Raw genomic sequence first — 24,664 nt, forward strand, 5'->3', positions numbered from 1 at the left:
GCGCGGAATAACGCTCAACACCTGTTGAATATGACCCGTGTCAATATTGACAGTAAACATAGGCACAAAAAAAAGCGTATTTAAATTGTTGCCAGCAGCACAGTTACAGTCACCAACGCTCTGGATAACACAAAACAGCCTAACCAACTCTGCTAGAGCGAGTAGTCTGACATTCTGAGCAAACTCTGGCACTCCAGATTGAATTTACGAACACACCCAAAATCATAAAATTAGTTATTTGTTAACAAGCTAGCAAGAGGTTGCATAGCAACAGTATTAACTTCCGGTACAGGCGAAGCCCTAGTACCTTCGTTTACAGTATACTAAAATGAACTAATATTGTGTAGTATACACTATCAGTCAAAAGTTTTAGAACACCTACTCATTCAAGGTTGTTTTATTTGTACTATTTTATATTTTGTATAATAATAGTGAAGACATCAAAACTATGAAATAACAAGGAATCATGTTGTAACCAAAAAAGGGGGTATACAGATGATAGCCAAAAAAGTCCAACTCCATATTATGGCAAGAACAGCTCAAATAAGCAAAGAGAAACAACAGTCCATCGTTACTTTAAGGTCAGTCAATATGGAAAACTATCCAGCACTATGATGACACTGGTTCTCATTAGGACCACCACAGGAATGGAAGACCGAGTTACCTCTGCAGCAGGAGGATAGGAGGGATAAGTTCATGAGAGTTACCAGCCTCAGAAATTGCAGCCCAAATAAATGCTTCAGAGTTCAAGTAACATGCACATCTCAACATCAACTGTTTAGAGGAGACTGTGAATCAGGCCTTCATGAACGAATTGCTGTAAATAAACCACTACTAAAAGACACCAATAATAAAAAGAGACTTGCTTGGGCCAAGAAACACAAGCAATGGACATTAGACCAGTGGATTTTTGGTTCCAACCGCTATTGCTTTGTGAGACGCAGTGTAGGTGAACGGATGATCTCCGCATCTGTATTTCCCACTGCAAAGCATGGAGGAGGTGTTATGGTGTGGTGGTGCTTTGCTGGTGACACTGATATATTTAGAATTCAAAGCACACTTAGCCAGCATGGCTACCACAGCATTCTGCAGTGATTCACCATCTCATCTTGTTTGGGCTTAGTGGGACTATCATTTGTTTTTCAACAGGACAATGACCCAACACACCACCAGGCTGTGTAAGGGATAGTTTACCAAGAAGGAGAGTGATGGAGTGCTGCATCAGATAACCTGGCCTCCACAATCCCCCGACCATAACCAAATTGAGATGGTTTGGGATGAGTCGGAGCGCAGAGTGAAGGAAAAGAAGCCAACAAGTGCTCAGCATATGTGGGAACTCCTTCAAGACTGTTGGAAAAGTGTCCAGGTGAAGCTGGTTGATAGAATGGCACGAGTGTGCAAAGCTGTCATCAAGGCAAAGGGTGGCTATTTGAAGAATTTGAAATATAAAATATATTTTGATTTGTTTAACACTTTTTTGGTTACTACATGATTTAATGTGTTATTTCATCGTTTTGATGTCTTCACTATTATTCTACAATGTAGAAAATGAAAGAAAAACCCTTGAATAAGAAGGTTTTCTAAAACTTTTGACCGGTACTGTATACTCATTAAGTATGTGGTATACAGTACGTTGGTATGGGTATTCGAGCACAGCTCGAGTATGAAGGAAGCGCATCTCCTCTAAGTATCACAGAAAGACATTCTCAGACCCACCCATCCAGCGATAAAGGGGAGCAGTTTTTAGCAGATACTCTGTGCAACAAATTTTAAATGTCAGGTCTGTCTTAGATTATTGACATATTTAGATTTTAATTTGTAAAAATAAAAAAATGCAATCCAGAATGCAATATTATGTCCATTTCAAATTATGAAATTCATATTTCTAGCGGAACTAGTAATTGAGGTTTGCGCATTTACCCGGATGAGATAGCGGATGGACTAGGGAGAAGAACGCAAGGTGAACGACGGAGGGAGATTTGAGGATTTAAAAAATATATAATTTACTTTGTTGAATTGTTTATTTGGTTTCTTGCAAAATGGAAGATTTGGACAAAGACATACGATCCACTGCGAGAGGTTTTCATTGCATCCTATGCAATGTGAATGTACCCAATAGTAAGTGAATGTCGTCGTTTTGCTATTTGGTTGCAGGTAACGTTAGCTAGCTATCGGCTAGCCACAAACCAACCAGATATATGGCTAACTTACTTTATAAGATAGCTAACTAGTTCATTACTCTGTCGGCTGTAAACTAATCAGCTAATCGTACAGGTGGCTAGGACAGTAACGTGAGCTAACTAACCTTTTATAATTTCCATGATATTTTATCAATTTCAGTTTACAGAAGTAGGTACCTACAGTAAATGCTTAGCTAGATATATGAATTCATGACAATTGATACGGACGCTGGCTTAGTTTTACACATGTCTGCTGGATAATCTAACGTTATGCATATCAGTTTTGTGACCAATTTTCCTTACTGACTGGAAAACACTGAATCCACAGAGGCCAGTCTGGATGCCCATGTGAAAGGGCGAAAGCATGTGAAGCTGAGCACAGTGCGGGCGACTCGGAAGGCTCAGGTGGAGAACAGTGTGTTTGTCAGTGGGATCAAACCGGATACAGCTCAAGCTGACCTTGTAGACTACTTCCAAAGGTTTGGACCAGTGTCAGAGGTCATCATGGACAAAGACAAGGTGAGCTCTAAGTAGTTGGAGTGCTGATCTAGGATTGGGACCATTGTCAATATCATCTTGCTGCCATCTCTTCTCTCAATATTATATTCTCTCAATCAGAAATTGAAAAGATGGCGGCATATACATTGTCAGATTACTTCATGGCGCAAATTTAGCATTTGCTAAATTCCAAAGGTCCACCTGCAACTAGCCATGGGAGTTTAGAAAACACTGGTACCTTCCAAGCTGAATTAATGAAGTATCGGCAAGTAAAGGTTGGTTGAAAAATAATGCCTGATGGATTGAACATCCCAAACCATAATTATTAAAGGACAACTCTTTCATTAGTCCATTGTTGATATAGTCCCAAAATGTTTTGCATGTCATCAATCAAGTTTTCAAGATATGTAACTTTCAAAATAAAGAAATCAGGCAGATTTCTGTATTTTGGAAGTTAGACCTCTTTAACTTGATTGCTGACATGCAAAACATTTGATGGTAGGATAATTTATAAAGGTTTTTTTCCATAGCTAGCTGGAGAGGAATATTCTTTGCAGTATTCTTATGGACCTCCAGCCCAAACAGTTGGTTGACACAAGCCTTGGACATACCCCTTGTCATATGTCTATAATCCATTGTCTTCCGTCCACAGGGTGTGTACGCTATTGTGGAATTCAGTGAGAATGACAGTCTGCAGGCCACGCTGTCCCGGTTAGAGCACGACATGAACGGTCTGAAGCTGCGGGTGAAACCCAGGGAGAACAAGGAGTTCAAACTGATCCCTAAAAAGAGGCAGGATTCCAAGAACCTGCAGCAGATACTGGAGCGGCTCACCAAAGAGCTCTGCCAGACTGCTTCGGTAAGTGTTCCTTAGTTTAGTGTCCCTCCTCATTTCATGTTCCATGACTCTCTCTGTCTGATATGCACTATTAATGTAGGGAATGATAAAAAGGGTAAGTATCAAAGTGCTGATGGATATGATGTGTTGTTGAAGTGGTTCTCTGTCTCCAGGTGAATGAACAGATGCAGAGTGTGGTGGAGCGATTCCAGTTGGGGGAGAATGAGAAAAAGGCCAGAGAGTTACTAGTGCAACTGCTCCAGGAGGTGTTTACAGAGTTCTTCCCAGGTAGGCCAACTTTCATTGAGCCCAATCATGTAGCTTGAAGTACAAATTGCCCCTAACCACAGATCAAGGATCAGATTACCTCCAGTCATAATCTTAACCACAAGGGGGATGAAAAATAGCTGACCCCGTGTCAGTGATTAGGTGCATAAATGATGGCCTTTGATGTTTGTGTGTGGTCTTGGTACAGATAGTCAGATCCTGGCCTTCGGTTCCTCCGTCAACACATTTGACATCCACTCCTGTGACTTGGATCTGTTCCTGGACCTGGACAACACCAAGGTGTTCCAAGCTCGGGCCAAGAATTCTTCTGAACAGGTGTGGTGGTGTCAACTTTTATAACGTCCCCCAGCGTCTCAATGTATTTTAAATGACCCATGCTATCTCCAGCACTCCTCTTCCTCTGATGTCCTCCAGGCAGGGGAAGGCCCATCGGACGACACCCGCTCTGAGGACTCCATCCTGTCCGACATCGACCTTTCCACTGCCTCGCCGGCTGAAGTGCTAGAGCTGGTGGCGGCCATCTTGAGAAAGTGCGTCCCTGGGGTGCACAAGGTCATGCCGGTCAGTGGCGCTCGCCTCCCTGTGGTTAAGTTCATCCACAAGGAGCTCAACCTCCAGGGGGACGTGACCATCAATAATAGGTCAGCCTATACAATGCTACTGTCATAATTAAATAGTACGAGTCATTTAATGCATCTCTATTGCTACTGTGCTGTGTATGGCCCAGAACCAAGCTGACCACTACCCCTTTGTCCTAGAAACCTAATAATGATCAGACAAGTCCCAGAGAGCAATTCTTAGTACTTTGGGTATGAAGATAAGCACGACGGGCCACAATGGGTCCCCCCACCAGCCAACCTTCCTAATCTCACTTCCTCCACCCCTCAGACTGGCGGTGAGGAACACCCGTTTCCTGCAGCTGTGCTCAGGGCTGGACTCCAGGCTGCGCCCTCTGGTCTACACCGTCCGCTACTGGGCTAAACAGAAGCAGCTGGCTGGTGAGTGGCCTTCACAGCTCCCCTGTAGGAGAGACTAACATCATTTTAGATCAAACACCATTTTGAACAGTATTCAGTAGGGGTCAGCAGAACCTTGCTTGTGGACTTTCTGTGACCTTTTTTTTGTCTACAGATGATACAGTATTATGCCTCTTTGTGCTACATGCTTGTCATAACTGTTTTGTCTCTCTGGTGTTTCTCCCGTAGGTAACCCCAGCGGTGCTGGACCCTTGCTGAATAACTATGCTCTGACACTGCTGGTGATCTTCTATCTGCAGAAGTGTGACCCTCCTGTTCTCCCCACGTTGGACCAGCTGAAGGACATGGCCTGTATGTACTACTTCCTGTCTGCACCTCTTTAAAGCTCATCACAAATGGAACATGCATGACATTAACACGCATCTCATCTCAAGGCATTTCTATTCTGAACAAAAAATCTAAACAGAACATACAACATGTGTGGTGAGTATGCTAGGCCACGGAAGAACTAGGACAGTTTCACCTTCCAGGAATTGTGTACAGATCTTTTAGACACAGGGCCGTGCATTATCATGCTGAAACATAAGGTGATGGCAGCGGATGAATGGCAAGACAATGGGCGTGAGGATCTTGTCACGGTATTCAAATTGCCATTGCAGTTCTGTTCGTTGTCCATAGCTTATACCTGCCCATACCATAACCCCATCGCCACCATGGGGGCCTTCTGTTCACAACGTTGGCATCAGCAAACCGCAATCCCTCACGACTCCATACACATGGTCTGCAGTTGTGAGGCCAGTTGGAAGTACTGCCAAATCCTCTAAAACGACTTTGGAGACAGCTTATGGTATAGAAATTAACATTAAATTCTCTGGCAATTCTCTGTTTGTTTTTCTCACTGTTCTTTTCCTCTAAGGTGAGGAGGAAGAGTGCGTGATCGAAGGCTGGAACTGCACCTTCCCCAGTCAGCCCATTGCTGTGCCCCCCAGCAAGAACACCCAGGATCTGTGTAGGTTACACCAAAAAATTGCATGAAAAATACATCCAACCATTATTTTATATATACATACACACACACACAGTGGGGCAAAAAAGTATTTAGTCAGCCACCAATTGCGCAAGTTCTCCCACTTAAAAAGATGAGAGGCCTGTAATTTTCATCATAGGTACACTTCAACTATGACAGACAAAATGAGTTTAAAAAATCCACATTGTAGGATTTTTAATGAATTAATTTGCAAATTATGGTGGAAACTTTTGTAGGTGACCAAATACTTAATCTCAATACTTTGTTATAAACCCTTTGTTGGCAATGACAGAGGTCAATCGTTTTCTGTAAGTCTTCACAAGGTTTTCACACACTGTTGCTGGTATTTTGGCCCATTCCTCCATGCAGATCTCCTCTAGAGCAGTGATGTTTTGGGGCTGTTGCTGGGCAACACAGACTTTCAACTCCCTCCAAAGATTTTCTATGGGGTTGAGATCTGGAGACTGGCTAGGTCACTCCAGGACCTTAATACTTCTTAAGAAGCCACTCCTTTGTTGCCCGGGCAGTTTCATCTTCAATGCCCTTGCTGATGGTAGGCTTTGTTACTTTGGTCCCAGCTCTCTGCAGGTCATTCACTAGGTCCCCCCGTGTGGTTCTGTGATTTTTGCTCACTGTTCTTGTGGTCATTTTGACCCCACGGGGTGAGATCTTGCGTGGAGCCCCAGATCGAGGGAGATTATCAGTGGTCTTGTATGTCTTCAATTTCCTAAAAATTGCTCCCACAGTTGATTTCTTCAAACCAAGCTACTTACCTATTGCAGATTCAGTCTTCCCAGCCTGGTGCAGATCTACAATTTTGTTTCTGGTGTCCTTTGACAGCTCTTTGGTCTTGGCCATAGTGGAGTTTGGAGTGTGACTGTTTGAGGTTGTGGACAGGTGTCTTTTATACTGATAACAAGTTCAAACAAGTGCCATTAATACAGGTAACGAGTGGAGGACAGAGGAGCCTCTTAAAGAAGAAGTTACAGGTCTGTGAGAGCCAGAAATCTTGCTTGTTTGTAGGTGACCAAATACTTATTTTCCACCATAATTTGCAAATAAATCAATTAAAAATCCTACAGTGTGATTTTCTGGATTTTGGCTTCTGATTTGTCTGTCATAGTTGAAGTGTACCTATGATGAAAATTACAGGCCTCATCTTTTTAAGTGGGAGAACTTGCACAATTGCTGGCTGACTAAATACTTTTTGCCCCAGTGTGTGTGTGTGTGTGATCGATATATAGATATATATATATATATATCCCTTTAGCAGACACTTTTATACAAAGCAACTTAGTCAGTCATGCGTGCATACATGGGTGATCCCTGGAGTCAAACCCTCTATCATGGTGTTGCAAGCTCTATGCTCTACCAACTGAGCTACAGAAGACATTAGAATATCAATAGTAGAATTGAAGATGGCATTTTATCCATTGGTTTCTTTTAGATTGAACAATGGCTTGAAGCTTTTTTTTTTTTTCTGTAGGTGCCCTGCTGTCAGGCTTCTTCTCCTTCTATGCCCAGTTTGACTTTGCCAGCTCTATCATCTCCATCAGGGAGGGCTGCTCTCTCCCTGTCACCAGCTTTCTTAGCCGAGACAAGGTAAAGGGGGAAGGGGAGGCCATGGAGCAGGAGAGGTCCTCAGGCCCCAAGCTGGGCCCCCTCAATGTGCTGGACCCCTTCGAGCTGCACCACAATGTTGCGGGCAACCTGACTGAGCGCAGCCAGAGGAGCTTTCAAAGGGAGTGCCAGGAGGCAGAGAAGTACTGCCGCAGCCTGCAGTACATGCGCAAGTCCACCAAAGGTAAGGTGTGGGGCCTGGTGCGCCTTTTCACCCCCCGGGACGAGGGCCCTCACCACCACAAGGGGGCTGAGGGGGCAGAGCGGGAACTAGCCATCAGCATCCCCTTCAAGGCGGCGTCGCTCCCCGAGGTGGTCCGCAGCCAGCTGCACTCTGCCGGGGACGGCTTCCGCTTGCTCTGGTTCCAGAGGGTGTGCTCTGCTGTGGAGGGGGTGATTCAGGGAGTCCTTAAGTGCAGCCTAACTAACACTGGCATGGGGGAAAGCACTGGAGCTGACGGAATGGATACTGCGTCTCCGATTGGCAAATCGACAAACGACCACGGTGAGAACGCCAGCCGCCTTGCCTCCAGTGACTGCAGCCCACAGAGCAAGGACACCCCAGGAACCAAGAGACGCCTGCTGTCCTCTGAGAGCAGCGGTGACTCAGTGTCCCCGCAGGGCAAGAGGCCCAGGTTGGACAGTTACATCGGGTCCCAGCCTGGTTCTCCACACTGGACCTACATCCAGAGGCACAGGGTGTGGGCGGGCCGACGGAAGGTCAGGAGGGAGCTGCTTAAAGGGGGAATGGACATGGACTCCAGGCCAGAGGGCAGCAGTGTGGAGCTGGAGACCCAGGTGACCAAGCACATTGTGGACAAGGAGCCAGAGGACAAGGAGCCGCTGGAGTTCCAGGTTCAGGCCCAGGTGGTGGGCGGCACAGAGAGCACCAAGGCCGTGATCAAGTTTCGACCCTCTGCCGATGGTGCCGGACTGTTCCAGGACTTCTTTCACTTCCTGGAGATGTTCCTGCCCAAGATGGCCGACACACTGATGGGGAAGACTGGGTAGATGATGTCAGATGACGTCAGACTGTTTTGTAAAAGGGTTGTGTGGGTTCTGATAATCATCACTTCATTTTTTCTTCTGAATAGTGGAAGAGTGGTTGAAACTGGCCACTTTGCACTATTTTCATATTATGGGAGATTTTTTGTTGTTGATTAAACTAAAGGAGTTGTCTCTTCCGAAAACGGATCTGACCAAGATGGCTCTGAAGTGTTATGAAAGAGCTTGAGTAATGGCTTTGATAAAGCCATGAAAATATTGTGAAAATTGATTGTGCGCTGTCATGCTATTAAGTAAGGTATGTTCTACTTGTTTTAGATTAGGGTTGGCAAGTGCCCTGCAGCAATGCACTCATTTGTATTGTTTCAGTGATTTGTTTAGTTTGACATCTTTTTTTATTGGGGGGGGGGTTTGAAGGAAATTAAAGGCTATTGAATACTGTTCTCAACAGTTGGAATTAAATGAAAAACATTTTATCATGCGATGGGACAACTTTCTTCTTTTTTTGCTCTTTGTCTTGGTGCCGTTGTGCCACATAATCTATCCAGTTTAACTATTGGACAAGCTCCCATGTCCATAAATCACAATGGTAGGCTGTCTACCTAAGGTCTCCAGGGGGACTTGCCTGTTTATGATGTTACACAGGTCATAATTACATGGTGCATGCATCATTGACCCTCTATCCACCATTGAAACAGCCTGGCAGACACAGGTCTATGCCAGGGGAAGTGTGTTTACTGGATGCCTGGTCCAGATTACCCTCTGCTCATACGACTGAGACCAACAACTGCAATTGCTCAGGCAGATAGCCTAGGTAATAAAGCAGCATATCTGCCGCCATAGTTGGCAGTGGGTAGGTGTAGTGCTGGGCGGTATGGCCAAAATATCAGCTCACGGTACTTTTTAAAAATGTTGAAGGTTTTTGATAGTATTCTATGTTTTTAAATTATATCGTTTGCAACACTCATTATCGAGTTCCAAACTGACCCTGGAAGCAACATCAGAGCGATAACTGTTCGTCAGGGGACTTTCTGAAATGGGTTTCCATGGCCGAGAAGCCGCACGCACACAAGCCTAAAACCACTGTGCTCAATGCCAAACGCTGGCTGGAGTGGTGTAAAACTCACCGCCATCTGGATCAGTGGAAATGCGTTCTCTGGAGTGATGATATCATGCATCACCATCTGGCAGTCTGACAGATGAATCTGGGTTTGGCAGATGCCAGGAGAACGCTACCTGCTCCACTGCATAGTGCCAACTGTAAACGTGTGGTGGAGGAGGTATAAGGGTCTGGGGCTGTTTTTCATGGTTCAGGCTAGGCCCCTTAGGTCCAGTGAATGGAAATCTTAACGCTACAGCATACAATGACATTCTAGACGATTCTGTGCTTCCAACTTTGTGGCAACAGTTTGGGGAAGGCCCTTTCCTGTTTCAGAATGACAATGCTTTTGCGCACAAAGCGAGGTTCATACAGAAATGGTTTGTCGAGATCGGTGTGGAAGAACTTGACTGCCCTGTACAGAGCCCTGACCTCAACCCCATTGAACACCTTTGGTATGAATTGGAACGCCGACTGCTCGCCAGGCCTAATCGCCAAACATCAGTGCCCAGCCTCACTAATGCTCTTGTGGCTGAATGGATGTTGTATCATCCCTGCAGCAATGTTCCAACATCTAGTGGAAGGCCTTCCCAGAAGAGTGGAGGCTGCTATAGCATCAAAGGGGGGACCAACTCTATATTAATGTCCATGATTTTGGAATGAGATGTTCGACGAGGTGTCCACATACTTTTGGTCATGTAGTGTAGCTACTAGAACCATGCTATCACTGAAGACTGAAGTGACCACATAACAAAATGTACTGTAGCATGTTTTGTACATGAAACAAAGCCTTAAGGCTCTGTCACTATTGCACTCATCATTCCTGTACTGTCTTTGAAGTATTTTTTGTTAGTACATCAAAGACTCATAGAAGCCCTGCTTGTTCAATGTTTTACACATGTCCTAGTACACCACTGCCAGAACATAAGGCTGGAAGAAATTGAATAAGAAATTGAGTTTTGCCATATAGCAAAATACCAGCTATTGTCCCCCATGATCTGTCCCAATGATGAAGTCCAACAGGGAACATCCACCATTTTCTCTTAATTGCTTTTGTAGATGCGTGTTAATTATATGCAGACTATCGCAATGGAGAATGATTTCATGTAGACTAATTGCCCAACCATCGTCAGTTTCATGGAGCTCTCTGAGTAATCAATACCATCACGAATTGATTCTGCTTCTGAATCTTTTAACGTTCTTACGTAAAAGAAAATTGTTTTGTTGTTGTGACACGAGCGTCAATCTTTAATTAGGGGGGGGAAAACACCTAATTTAATATTTGGTGTCATTGGTGCCCATGATACAGCCACTGCGTCAATTTGTTCCCCAGACACCCTACATTCCCACTTATTCAGATCAATGGCATCAATTAGTCCTAACTCTCAACAGACTGAGTAAATAAACCTTATGTTTCTCATCCACAGCTAGCAGAACTGAAGGCTGTATACGTAGAGAGTTTTACGTGTAAGAAGAGTGAAGCATTTTTGGACACATAAGCTACAAATGACATACCGATCGGAAGGCATGTCTTACTCTGCCAATATATTCTCTCCCATGTGTGGTGACTGAAGGATTATGTTCCCCACATTAAATGGAAAAACCCTGGGAAATGCCATCTCATTGTTTGGTTACTGTTATTCAGTAGTGCTTCTGAGTGACGCTCGAGGGTTTTTCAGGGCATTTCATGTATTCCTGAATTATTGCACTAACAGACAGTGATATCCATTGATGAAGTCTGCAGTGCAAACAGACCGGGTTGACTGGATCACTGGAAAGCACTCTGCTCACATTAGTGGCTGCCTCAATCAGAAGATAACACTAAATTAGCCTTGCAATACTACTGGAAGGAGTCAGATTTCTCTGGGGAGACATCCATAAAATGAAGCGAGTGAGCTTCTTTCTTTGCATTAGTCCTCCCTCTACTATGCTACTATGTTTGGAAGCAGCAAGTGTCATGAGTACAAAATAGGGTACAATCATATTGTTTCGTTTTCAAAGCGAGAGGTTTTTCAAACAGAGGATTTTGGTCTTGCCTTCTAACATGCATACTAACATAGTATTAGCATATTTGGTGTTCCATGGAATACATATTTATATTTACATACAGTACCAGTCAGTTTGGACACACCTACCCATTCAAATGTTTTTCTTTATTTTTTATTATTTTCTACATTGTAGAATAATAGTGAAGACATCAAAACTATGAAATAACACATGGAATCATGCAGTAAATAAAGAAGTGTTAAACAAATCAAGATATATTTTAGATTCTTTGAAGTAGCCACCTGTTGCCTTGATAACAGCTTTGCACACTTTTTGGCATTCTCTCAACCAGCTTCACCTGGAATGCTTTTCCAACAGTCTTGAAGGAGTTCTCACATGCTGAGCACTTGTTGGCTGCTTTTAATTCACTCTGCGGTCCAACTCATCCCAAACCATCTCAATTGGGTTGAGGTCAGGTGATTGTGGAGGCCAGGTATTCTGATGCAGCACTCCATCACACTCCTTGGTGAAATAGCCCTTACATAGCCTGGAGGTGAGTTGGGTCATTGTCCTGTTGAAAAACAAATGATAGTCCCACTAAGCGAAAACCAGATGGTATGGCGTATCGCTGTGGTAGCCATGCTGGTTATTTGTGCCTTGAATTCTAAATAAATCACTGACAGTGTCACCAACAAAGCACCATCACACCACCTCCTCCATGCTTCATGGTGGGAACCACACATGCGGAGATCCTCTGTTCACCTATTCTGCATCTCACAAAGTCACCGCAGTTGGAACCAAAAATCTCAAATTTGGACTCATCAGACCAAAGGACAGATTTCCACTGGTCTAGTGTCCATTGATCATGTTTCTTGGCCCAAACAAGTCTCTTATTCTTATTGGTGGCCTTTAGTAGTGGTTTCTTTGCAGCAATTCGACCAGGAAGGCCTGATTCACGCAGTCTATGAACAGTTAATGGTGAGATGTGTCTGTTTCTTGAACTCTGTGAAGCATGTGTTTTTTGTATTTTTTTGTACCATCTTTGAAATGCAAGAGAAAGGCCATAATGTATTATTGCAGCCCAGGCACAATTTAGATTTTGGCCACTAGATGGCTGCAGTTTGTGTGCAAAATTTTAGACTGACCCAAATAACCATTTAATTTCTGTTCAAAATATTGTATCAAGACTGCCCAAATGTCCCTAATTGGTTTTCAAGTTCATAACTGTGCACTCTCCTCAAACAATAGCATGGTATTATTTCACTGTAAATTGGACAGTGCAGTTAGATTAACAACATTGTAAGCTTTCTGCCGATATCAGATATGTCTATGTTCTGGGAAATGTTCTTGTTACTTACAACCTCATGCTAATCGCATTAGCCTACATTTTCTCAATCTTCCTGAGGGGGACCCACCAATCCTGTAGAGGTTATTAATTAAAGTAATGATGGACTGTTGTTTCTTTTTGCTTATTTGTGCTGTTCTTGACATATTATGGACTTGGTATTTTACAAAATAGGGCTATCTTCTGTATACCACCCCTAACTTGCCACAAAACTAATTGGCTCAAACTAATTAAGAAGGAAAGAAATTCCACAAATGAACATTTAACAAGGCACACCTGTTAATTGAAATGCATTCCAGGTGACTACTTCATGAAGCTGGTTGAGAGAATGCCAAGCGTGTGCAAAGCTGTCATCAAGGCTAAGGGTGGCATCTTTGAAGAATCTCAAATATAATCTTTTTTTTGTTGGTTACTGCATGATTCCATATGTGTTATTTCATAGTTTTGATGTCTTCAGTATTATTCTTCAATGTAGAAAATAGTTGTTTTTTTAAATAAAGAAAAACACTGGAATGAGTAGGTGTCTTGACTGGTAATGTATATTTATGTAAAGTAAATGTCAAATGTTCACTGTTAAAGAAGGATCATCAGCACATACATTGTCATTAGTTACACCTGTAATTGAGTAATGGGCACACCAACATTAGTAACAAAATGTGGTGTGTGGTTGTGACTGAGTTGTATTTGCTGCCTTCTTGGAGTGCATTAGCCTGAGACATATCTGGAGGAGTTTATTGGGTCTAATGAGCCTTGGAAAAACTCAACTGTTTGCCTTTTCGTTATTTTCTGTTACTTCTGAATGTTTACCCGTGGAGACGGCGATCGAGTGAGGAGATGAGTTTGCCTTCTGCCTGTTGTTTCTTGTCATTGACTTTTATTGCGAGTTGGGTAAACAGAAAGAGTCAGTAAATTACTATCACGGGAGAACGGACAAGTTGTAGTGGGATACACTGTGCTTTTCCTGCTATCCCATAGGCCGGATGTGAGGGGTGCAAGAGAAAGGTACAGCGGGGCTCCAAATTATTGACACCCTCGATAAAGATGAGCATAAATGGCAAAAATACATCTATAATATTATTGTATTCTCTTAAATGTATACTAATACAATTGCTCAGAGAAAGATTTTGTTTAACAAGTCGTTATATTTCTCAAAAAGAACGGGTCAAAATGATTGACGCCACTGTTTTCAATACCTTTCAATACCTCACCTTGCGAGGATAACGGCACCGAGTCTTTTTCTAGAATGTTTTCTGAGATTGGAGAACACAATGAGAGGGATCTTAGACCATTCTTCCATACAGAATCTTTCCAGATCCCTGATATCCTTTGTCTACTGTAAAATATACTGGTGGATCTTTGATGTTATGGGGCCTATTTTGCTTCCACTCCCTGGGGCCCTTGTTAAGGTCAACGGCATCATTCTCTATACCCAGTACCCGGATATTTCAGCCTAAAACCTGGTTGCCTCTGGCAGGAGGTTGAAACTTGGCCACAAGTGGATGTTCCAGTGAGACAATAACCCCAAGCACACATCAAAATTCACAAAGAAATCCACATTTCCAGTCTCAGGACTTGAAACCCATTGAAAACACTTTGGGTTTCTACAGCACAACGGCAGAGTCATGTCCTAAGTGTAAAACTAATAATGACTTAATAATCCATAATCCTTTCTGGGAAGTCTGAAAATTGTGGGCGGAGCTAGAAAGTTGGCTGTCAAAAAGGTGTTACAATGTAAATTTACTTTTAATCCGTCGGTCTGCATATTTCAAGACATGGCTTATGTGGATGTAGTGAGATACCCAATGGGCTGGACTCATCACAAAAACTAAAAGTATACTAAATATGTGGAAATCAATCAATCCGCCATTATTAACACAATGGAAAAATCAAATGATTTTAAAAAAATATTGAAATAGCATGGACGACAAAGAAAAACAAATTGATACAATTTAAGGTCCAAATGGCAAACAATAATGCAGGCACTAGGGATGGGGGTGTGAGCATGCGGGTCTGGGCAGATGAGATGTAGGCATTGTTTGTGTGCGTCTCTGCGTTGTTGTTCGTATAAGTTTGAATATGGAGTGGATTTTAAAAATATATTTTTAAAATAGAATACCTGTGGTTTGAATTGAAGAGGGCAGTCTATAAGCCCAGACAAAGGATATCAAGGATCTGGAAAGATTCTGTATGGAGGAATGGTCTAAGATCCCTCCTGACGTGTTCTCCAATCTCATAAAACATTCTAGAAAAAGGCTGTGTCGTTATCCTTGCAAGGGTAGGGTGCCGGAATTTTAGCCCTATCTTTTTTAGATTGGTTTGTATTACTTATTAAACCAAATCTCTTTCTCTGTATTAATATAAAATAATATAAATTTTCAGTTTTTTTGAGCATACAATATAGCTCAGTATTTGTTTTTTTATACACTTTTTGCTCATCTTGATCAAGGGTGCCAATAGTTAGTGACCCCTCTGTACAGACGCTAGAATTTTTCATTTGTATACCTAATTCTTATGAGGGATTCTCTTTACTCAATATGGTAAAAATGTGATTAAAATGTAAATCATATCTATATATCATTTAGCATTTGTTCTCAACAATGATCCTGGTAAAAAAAAAAAAAAATCCTGGTATTGACACGTTTCTTATTGCTTTTCAGGCTAGATAAGAGGGATACACTTGGGGATAAGTAGTCGCAGACAGAGAGATGAGGGAGGTTAAACTACGTATTGACATCACAGTCAACTTCTCAGACAAACATTTTTAATGTCACACACCCACACACACACACATAAGAATGTGTGCACTTTCACATGCAAAAGAATGTACACACTCTCACACACACGCACACCACTCTTTCTGCATGCGTCCTTCATCTTTGCCTCAACCCTGACTAGTATCCTGGTCCCTGCTGCTGAAAAACATGCCCACAGCATGATGCTGTGCAAAAATCAGAAACTTTCTGTCCAAAAATGATGCAGAAAAATTAATCCATGCTTTTGTCACTTCTAGGTTAGACTACTGCAATGCTCTATTTTCCGGCTACCCGGATAAAGCACTAAATAAACTTCAGTTAGTGCTAAATACGGCTGCTAGAATCCTGACTAGAACCAAAACAATTGATCATATTACTCCAGTGCTAGCCTCCCTACACTGGCTTCCTGTCAAAGCAAGAGCTGATTTCAAGGTTTTACTGCTAACCTACAAAGCATTACATGGGCTTGCTCCTACCTATCTCTCTGATTTGGTCCTGCCGTACATACCTACACGTACGCTACGGTCACAAGACGCAGGCCTCCCAATTGTCCCTATAATTTCTAAGCAAACAGCTGGAGGCAGGGCTTTCTCCTATAGAGCTCCATTTTTATGGAACGGTCTGCCTACCCATGTCAGTGATGCAAACTCGGTCTCAACCTTTAAGTCTTTACTGAAGACTCATCTCTTCAGTGGGTCATATGATTGAGTGTAGTCTGGCCCAGGAGTGGGAAGGTGAACGGAAAGGCTCTGGAGCAACGAACCACCCTTGCTGTCTCTGCCTGGCCGGTTCCCCTCTTTCCACTGGGATTCTCGGCCTTTAACCCTATTACAGGGGCTGAGTCACTGGCTTACTGGGGCTCTCTCATGCCGTCCCTGGAGGGGGTGCGTCACCTGAGTGGGTTGATTCACTGATGTGGTCATCCTGTCTGGGTTGGCACCCCCCCTTGGGTTGTGCCATGGCGGAGATCTTTGCGGGCTATACTCAGCTTTGTCTCAGGATGGTAAGTTGGTGGTTGAAGATATCCCTCTAGTGGTGTGGGGGCTGTGCTTTGGCAAAGTGGGTGGGGTTATATCCTTCCTGTTTGGCCCTGTCCGGGGTGTCCTCGGATGGGGCCACAGTGTCTCCTGACCCCTCCTGTCTCAGCCTCCAGTATTTATGCTGCAGTAGTTTATGTGTCGGGGGGCTGGGGTCAGTTTGTTATATCTGGAGTACTTCTCCTGTCCAATTCGGTGTCCTGTGTGAATCTAAGTGTGCGTTCTCTAATTCTCTCCTTCTCGCTCTCGGAGGACCTGAGCCCTAGGACCATGCCCCAGGACTACCTGACATGATGACTCCTTGCTGTCCCCAGTCCACCTGGCCGTGGCTGCTGCTCCAGTTTCAACTGTTCTACCTTATTATTATTCGACCATGCTGGTCATTTATGAACATTTGAACATCTTGGCCATGTTCTGTTATAATCTCCACCCGGCACAGCTGGAAGAGGACTGGCCACCCCACATATGCTCTCTCTAATTCTCTTTCTTTCTCTCTCTCGGGGGACCTGAGCCCTAGGACCATGCCCCAGGACTACCTGACATGATGACTCCTTGCTGTCCCCAGTCCACCTGGCCGTGCTGCTGCTCCAGTTTCAACTGTTCTACCTTATTATTATTCGACCATGCTGGTCCTTTATGAACATTTGAACATCTTGGCCATGTTCTGTTATAATCTCTACCCGGCACAGCCAGAAGAGGACTGGCCACCCCACATAGCCTGGTTCCTCTCTAGGTTTCTTCCTAGGTTTTGGCCTTTCTAGGGAGTTTTTCCTAACCACCGTGCTTCTACACCTGCATTGCTTGCTGTTTGGGGTTTTAGGCTGGGTTTCTGTACAGCACTTTGAGATATCAGCTGATGTACGAAGGGCTATATAAATACATTTGATTTGATTTGATTTGTGATTTGATTTGATGCTGCCACCAGCATGCTTTACCGTAGGGATGGTGCCAGGTTTCCTCCAGACGTGATGCTTGGCATACAGGCCTTTGCTTTGTCATTATGGGTATTGTGTGTAGAATACTATTACGCAATTGCTGTGACTCAGTCTCATATCAAGTCTCAGCTCCCCTTTATCCCCCCCAGGGTATTCATATCAGTCAACTTGTTCAATTAAATTCAAACAACTTTTATTCCTGAGAGGGAACTTCATGTGTGGTGACGGAGCGGTACACAGAACGTAGAACACATCAACGTAGAACACAAAATCATGTTCGGTATTAGAGGATTAGAAGCATTATATGCAATCACAGGTTATACACATCTATATTTGCTATGATAACGTAGAGATGTGTACAAAATAAATGTGTGTGTGTGTGCTCTAAGGCTGTATTTTTATATGATCAGACAAACAACCATATTATTAGTCTGTGACTAGTCTTTCTTCTGACCTCTCACTCCAACAGGTCACATGGAGACTGCATCATACAGTCAATCTATCTATAATGCAATCTGGAATTATGTAGGTGTAGGCCTACAGAATTTCTGCTATTTTGGGTTTATTTTTTTCCCCTCGGCTGGTGTATTTTATAAGCTACCTCATATGAATAATTCAACAAGAAATGACTCATTAGGGTCATTCATACATACACATTCTGTACATTCTACAGATATTTTACATACATGGCACTTTTTTACACAGTAGTTACATACGAAAAATATAGCAATTCTTTTTTTGATTGACTGTACAACTAAGATATTAGGGTGGTTGTTTTCAAACCACAGGGCATGACTCGAAACTCCCCGAGGAGAACGTAAGAAATAGAGGCTAGCAGCAATTTATATTGATTGGTTTGTTACTTTTAGAGCTTTATAGCTTGGCTACTTTGCAATTTTGTGAACGATTAAATAGTATCTCTGAAACGCAGACTCACAAAGTTATGTAAAAACACACTTGTATTCGGTGCATGTGCTGCAAACAAAATGAGAATGAACGCTGTGTGCTACTATTTGACGAATCACCGCACTATTTCCCCATAAAACATTAAAATCATCGCAATATTATTGCATAAAACTGATCCATCACCGCAGTATAAAAACAATCACTGCCCAGTAAGCAAAATTATGTTTAAAATATATATACATATATTATTTTACGGACATTTAAATCAGGTGTATTTTACCTGAATTAAAGGTGAAAATACGTTTTTTTCCAGATGTTGAAAATGTGTCATTTGCAGACCTTGAAAATGCATATTTTTGGGGTCATTGATTCTAAGGCCAAATTTCAACTGCTGTATATATTCTCAATGAAATAAGTATTATATCACAATCATATTTGTTGAAGCCTCTTAATATACTGAAGATTGCAACATAATATTTATTATTGTTATCTGTTACTTTCACTTTAAGCTTTAAAACTGGCAGCAATGATGTTCAAAGTAGTCCAACCTAAAGAGTAAACCAACAGACCACTTCAACTACAATAACATTCTCAGTTATAGAATTACAATTACAGATTATAATTTTTTTGTTGCTATGACTGTAATATCTTGTTTATTTACCTTTTACCTGTTTATTTAGTTGAATGCACTGACTGTAAGTCACTCTGGATAAGAGCGTCTGCTGAATGACCAGAATGTAAATGTAAAAACAAACACTTGCTGGGTATTATTCTAATGAGCTCCGCCCCAAAACAAGTACACATTGGTCTGTGCGGACCTGATCAAGATCTGAACGAATCATAGACGTCTATGCTATGTTTCACAAGTTTGAACATCACAGTACAGTATGGCACAGTTTAGTACAGTAGAGCACAGTAGAGTACGGTATAGTACGGTACAGGACAGTAAAGTTTTATTCAGTAGAGTACAGTAGGGTACAGTATGGTACAGTAGAGTTTAATTCAGTAGAGTACAGTACAGTATAGTTTAATTCAGTAGAGTGCACTACAATAAAGTAGAGTACATTAGAGTAAACTAGGGTACAATACAGTACACTATACATGTATTTTATTTACCCTACTCTACTGTGCTATTCTGTATTGTGCTGTACTGTACCCTACTTTTCCTTAATGTACTGTGCACTGTACTGCAATGAACTGTGCTGTGCTATACTGTATGAAAGAACCCCTCAACTCACCAAAGGTGCAAATATGAACCATTGACTAGCAATGATTGCCTGAGGAACTCCAGGGGTTCCTTGAGAATCTCCAGGGTTCCTCAAGTCACCACTAATTCTAAGAGTGTACTGCATAGGCCTACCCCTTCAAAAAATACAAATAATTGTGTGCACAGTGTGCTATTAGCGTGCTAACAATCATTAAGACAGACTGGTGAAATAACTAGCATAGCTAGCCATCACTAGCATTTACTTGTTGAAGTAACTTTTGAATGTAATGGAGTTGATTGTAGCCTCTTCACTCTGGGAGATCTGTAGAAATTGGTCTTATCCTGTACCCCGATAACATATTTAGCAGCGCTCTGGTTGACCTATTTCTGATACACTTTTACAGTCACCGATGGCAAATCTATAATGCCTTGCCAGTCGATACGGGCTATACTATGGTAAAAAATAAATGTTTAAATCTACATAAATCTACACATCTCAGATGGCATCGCACCTTTAGGGAGATATGGTGTGAATTCTGTAAACTCTATAAAAGTTCATATAAACTTTTCTTTTCACACATTGTATAGCCTGTATCAACTGGTAAGGCATTCTGGATTAGTTTATAGATTTGCCATCGGTGACAGGAAAAGCTTCTCAGAAATAGGTAAACCAGAGTGCTGATAAATATGTTTTTGGGGTACGGGATGTCTCCTTCAGCGATGGGAGATCATATGTATAGGACCATATGTACAGGACCATATGTACAGCAAAGATACTAATTAACAGGTCAACTATGACATTGATATACACTACATGCAGTGGCGACCCGTCATTCAGGGCAGGTGGGGCAGAGCAAAAAGAAAAAGTTGAGCCGTGATGGCTCAGTGTTCTGTCACTCATGGGAACACTACGTAACCGCAAAATCTACGAGGAGAACTCGAGGGTGCTGCCATAGAGTTACATTAGAAGTGCCCATCCAAGAACGCTCAAGGTCATTGGCCACAGATAAAATTATGTCAAATCAAGTTATATCTACAGTAGCTTTGATTGGACTGATCATGTCAAAATCTTAGCTAGCAGTCATCATCATGAATCAAGTTGACAATCTACTGGCAAATCCTTTTCAATCCTTGTCATATGAAGTGAAATTATAGATAAAACATATCGGTGCTCATCGGCCATTGGATATAAACATTAGACAACAAGTTGGAAATCATAAATTCAGCAATGAGTAGTTTGTAAGGAATCAGTGGCTAACTGCATGCATTGCAAAGCAATCACTATCCTGCTATTCAGTGGTGGGTGTGTGGTCAAAGTCTGGATTTAAGGGTCTCTTTTCCAAGCTTAAAAGGATAAAGATTCACATGCCATGGGCCAGAAAAGGTTGAATACATTGGCCATGCTGTCAATCCAGCATGATTTCTGCCTCATTCAAAACAATTGGAAACTCGGAACTGGGAAATCTCAGTTCAAGACAACTGGGAACTAGGGGAAAAAACGAGCTCCAACTGGAATAATATGTTTTGAGCGGTCATCCAACTCGGAATTCCATGTCTGGAACTCGGGACTTTTCTACAGCTCCGACCTGAAGATTACTGACGTCATTTTTTCCCCAGTTGTCTTGAAATCACCATAAATCCAGAGAATGCCAGACTTTGAAGACAAAGTTTGATGACAAAATTTGCCCACGAAAGTGAGCACAGCACAACAAGGTGAGTCCAAAAATGTATTGTATGCTGCTGTCACACCCTGATCATAGTTTGCTTTGTATGTTTCTATGTTTTGTTTGGTCAGGGTGTGATCTGAGTGGGCATTCTGTTGTGTGTCTAGTTTGTCTGTTTCTGTGTTTGGCCTGATATGGTTCTCAATCAGAGGAAGGTGTTAGTCATTGTCTCTGATTGGGAACCATATTTAGGTAGCCTGTTTGGTGTTGGGTTTTGTGGGTGATTGTTCCTGTCTTTGTGTTTGCACCAGATAGGGCTGGTTTAGGTTTTATGTTTATTGTTTTGTTTTGTTTTGTTAGTCTGTTCATGTGTAGAGTCTTTATTAAAGTACCATGAATAACAACCACGCTGTGTTTTGGTCCACCTCTCCTTCAACTAAAGCTGCTGCATAAATTATGTAATATGCCAGGGAGATATGTATACTGTAAGCTAAGAAAGTAATACTAAGTGTATGTTGTGTAGTAAGATGTTAGTAGCCCATGTGCCTCACCCTAATAATTTGGTCTCTTTCCCCCTCATAACTTAGCCTAATGTTCTGACTTGGTGGTGCACATGTAGCCCATAGCCTGGTTTTGAGAAATGTAATCATCGATTATTGTAAGAGCTTTCATTGTCTGTTTATATGCCCCCTTTATTTATCTTATGGTTCTGACTAGGTCTACAGAGAGAATACTGTAAGAACGGCCCATGTTTAGAATTCTGTCACTGTACATTTTAAAAGTGCTGAACAAATAGTTATATTGACTACGTCCATTCTAGCTCGCTCATTCATGTCTTAATCGAAATTACGAATTGCCTCTTATCTGCTCGGCGTCCCCTTATGCCATAGTTTGTACATCTCAGTTGTCAGTAGAAACCACATTTGTTTAAGCATGTCAGCCATATCAGCTATGTTTTTTAAAAGGCAGTAAATGAGGCTGAATGAAATGTCAGACTAGGCTCCGCTGATAGCCAGGTGTAGCAGTGGTAAGGATTCACTCCATGGGGCTGAAAAGAAAGCTCTGCTGTTTGGACAGCTTTATGTAGGCCCTAACAGTTTGTGGGTACTGTTTGTCACCGTTATAGTGCAATTAATGCTGTGTTGTGTGGCTTTTCTGGCATGCATCAAAAAATGTTGGGGAATTTGCCCCACCAAGATTTACATGTTCAAATCGCTAAAAGAATGTGGACACCGCTTCAAATTAATGGATTTTCCTATTGAAGCCACACCTGTTTCTGAAAGGTGTATAAAATTGAGCACACAGCCATGCAATCTCCATAGACAAACATTGGCAGTAGAATAGCCTTTACTGAAATGCTCAAAATGTTCAAAGTGGCACCTTCATAGGATGCCACCTTTCCAACAAGTCAGTTTGTCAAATTTCTGTCCTGCTAGAGCAGCCTCGGTCAACTGTAAGTGCTGTTATCGTGAAGTGGAAAAGTCTAGGAGTAACAACAGCTCAGCCTCGAAGTGGTATGCCACACAAGCTCATAGAAAGTGACCGCCGAGGGCTGATGTGCGTAAAAATAGTCTGTCCTCGATTGCAACACTCACTAACGAGTTCCTCTGGAAGCACAAGAACTGTTCATCAGGAGCTTCATGATATGGGTTTCCACCATGCACAATGCCAAGCGTCGGTTGGAGTAGTTTAAAGCACGCCGCCATTGGACTCTGGAGAAGTGGAAAGGCGTTCTCTGAAGTGATGAACCAAGCTTCACCATCTGACAGTCCAACGGACTAATTTGGGTTTGGCTGATGCCAGGAGAACGCTACCTGCCCCAATACATAGTAACAACTGTAAAGTTTGGTGGTCATGGTTCAGGCTAGGCCCCTTAGTTCAAGTGAAGGGTTCTGTGCTTCCAAGTTTGTGGTAAGAGTTTGGGGAAGGCCCTTTCCTGTTTCAGCATGACAATGCACCCATGCACAAAGCGATGTCCATATAGAAATGGTTTGTCGAGATCGGTGTGGAAGAATGTAACTGGCCTGCACAGAGCCCTGACGTCAACCCCATCAAACACCTTTGGGGATGAATTGGAACGCCGACTACGAGCCAGGCCTAATCACCCAACATCAGCGCCCGACCTCGCTAATGCTCTTGTGGCTGAATGGAAGCAAGTCCATGCAGCAATGTTCCAACATATTGTGAAAAACCTTCCCAGAAGAGTGGAGGCTGTTAAAGGGGCAAAAGGGGGACCAACTCCATATTAATGGCCATGATTTTGCAATGAGATGTTCGACCAGTAGGTGTCCACAAACTTATGTTAATATAATTCATGACGGTATCTACAATCCATTTATAATTGAAAAACACATGATAAACTCAGCAAAAAAAGAAACGTCCTCTCACTGTCAACTGTGTTTATTTTCAGCAAACTTAACATGTGTAAATAAACTGAGACATAAGCTGAACAAGTTCCACATACATGTGACTAACAGAAATGGAATAATGTGTCTCTGAACAAAGAGGGGGGGTCAAAATCAAAAGTAACAGTCAGTGTCTGGTGTGGCCACCAGCTGCATTAAGTACTGCAGTGCATCTCCTTCTCATGGACTGCACCAGATTTGCCAGTTCTTGCTGTGAGATGTTACCCCACTCTTCCACCAAGGCACCTGCAAGTTCCTGGACATTTCTGGGGGGAATGGCCCTAGCCCTCACCCTCCGATCCAACAGGTCCCAGACGTGCTCAATGGGATTAAGATCCGGGCCTTACAACAGGCCTACAAGTCCTCAGTCCAGCCTCTCTCAGCCTATTGCGGACAGTCTGAGCACTGATGGAGGGATTGTGCTTTCCTGGTGTAACTCGGGTAGTTGTTGTTGCCATCCTGTGCCTGTCACGCAGGTGTGATGTTCGGATGTACCGATCCTGTGCAGGTGTTGTTACACGTGGTCTGTCACTGCGAGGACGATTAGCTGTCCGTCCTGTCTCCCTGTAGTGCTGTCTTAGGCATCTCACAGTACGGACATTGCAATTTATTGCCCTGGCCACATCTGCATTCCTTATGCCTCCTTGCAGCATGCCTAAGGCACATTCACGCAGATGAGCAGTGACCCCTTCTTTTGGTGTTTTTCAGAGTCAGTAGAAAGGCCTCTTTAGTGTCCTAGGTTTTCATAACTGTGGCCTTAATTGACTACCGTCTGTAAGCTGTTAGTGTCTTAACGACCGTCCCACAGGTGCATGTTCATTAATAGTTAAGTACATGAAAGTACATTAAAGGCCCTTAAGTTGACACTGAAAGGTTGTATTTTATGCTTTGCGC

At 42.7% G+C, this 24,664-nt stretch overlaps 1 protein-coding gene across 1 annotated transcript; it reads left to right on the plus strand.

Moving 5' to 3' along the window:
* Positions 1-1,937: 1,937 nt before the first annotated feature.
* Positions 1,938-9,270, plus strand: tut1 (terminal uridylyl transferase 1, U6 snRNA-specific). The gene is made up of 10 exons (XM_064923938.1): positions 1,938-2,118; positions 2,509-2,699; positions 3,331-3,537; positions 3,690-3,804; positions 3,992-4,119; positions 4,219-4,445; positions 4,693-4,802; positions 5,010-5,132; positions 5,698-5,790; positions 7,295-9,270. The coding sequence occupies exons 1-10, from the start codon at positions 2,040-2,042 to the stop codon at positions 8,437-8,439; spliced, it is 2,418 nt and encodes an 805-aa protein (XP_064780010.1). The 5' UTR covers positions 1,938-2,039; the 3' UTR covers positions 8,440-9,270.
* Positions 9,271-24,664: the final 15,394 nt, after the last annotated feature.

This window comes from Oncorhynchus masou, chromosome 18, assembly GCF_036934945.1.
Source record: "Oncorhynchus masou masou isolate Uvic2021 chromosome 18, UVic_Omas_1.1, whole genome shotgun sequence".
Classification (NCBI taxonomy): Eukaryota; Metazoa; Chordata; class Actinopteri; order Salmoniformes; family Salmonidae; genus Oncorhynchus; species Oncorhynchus masou.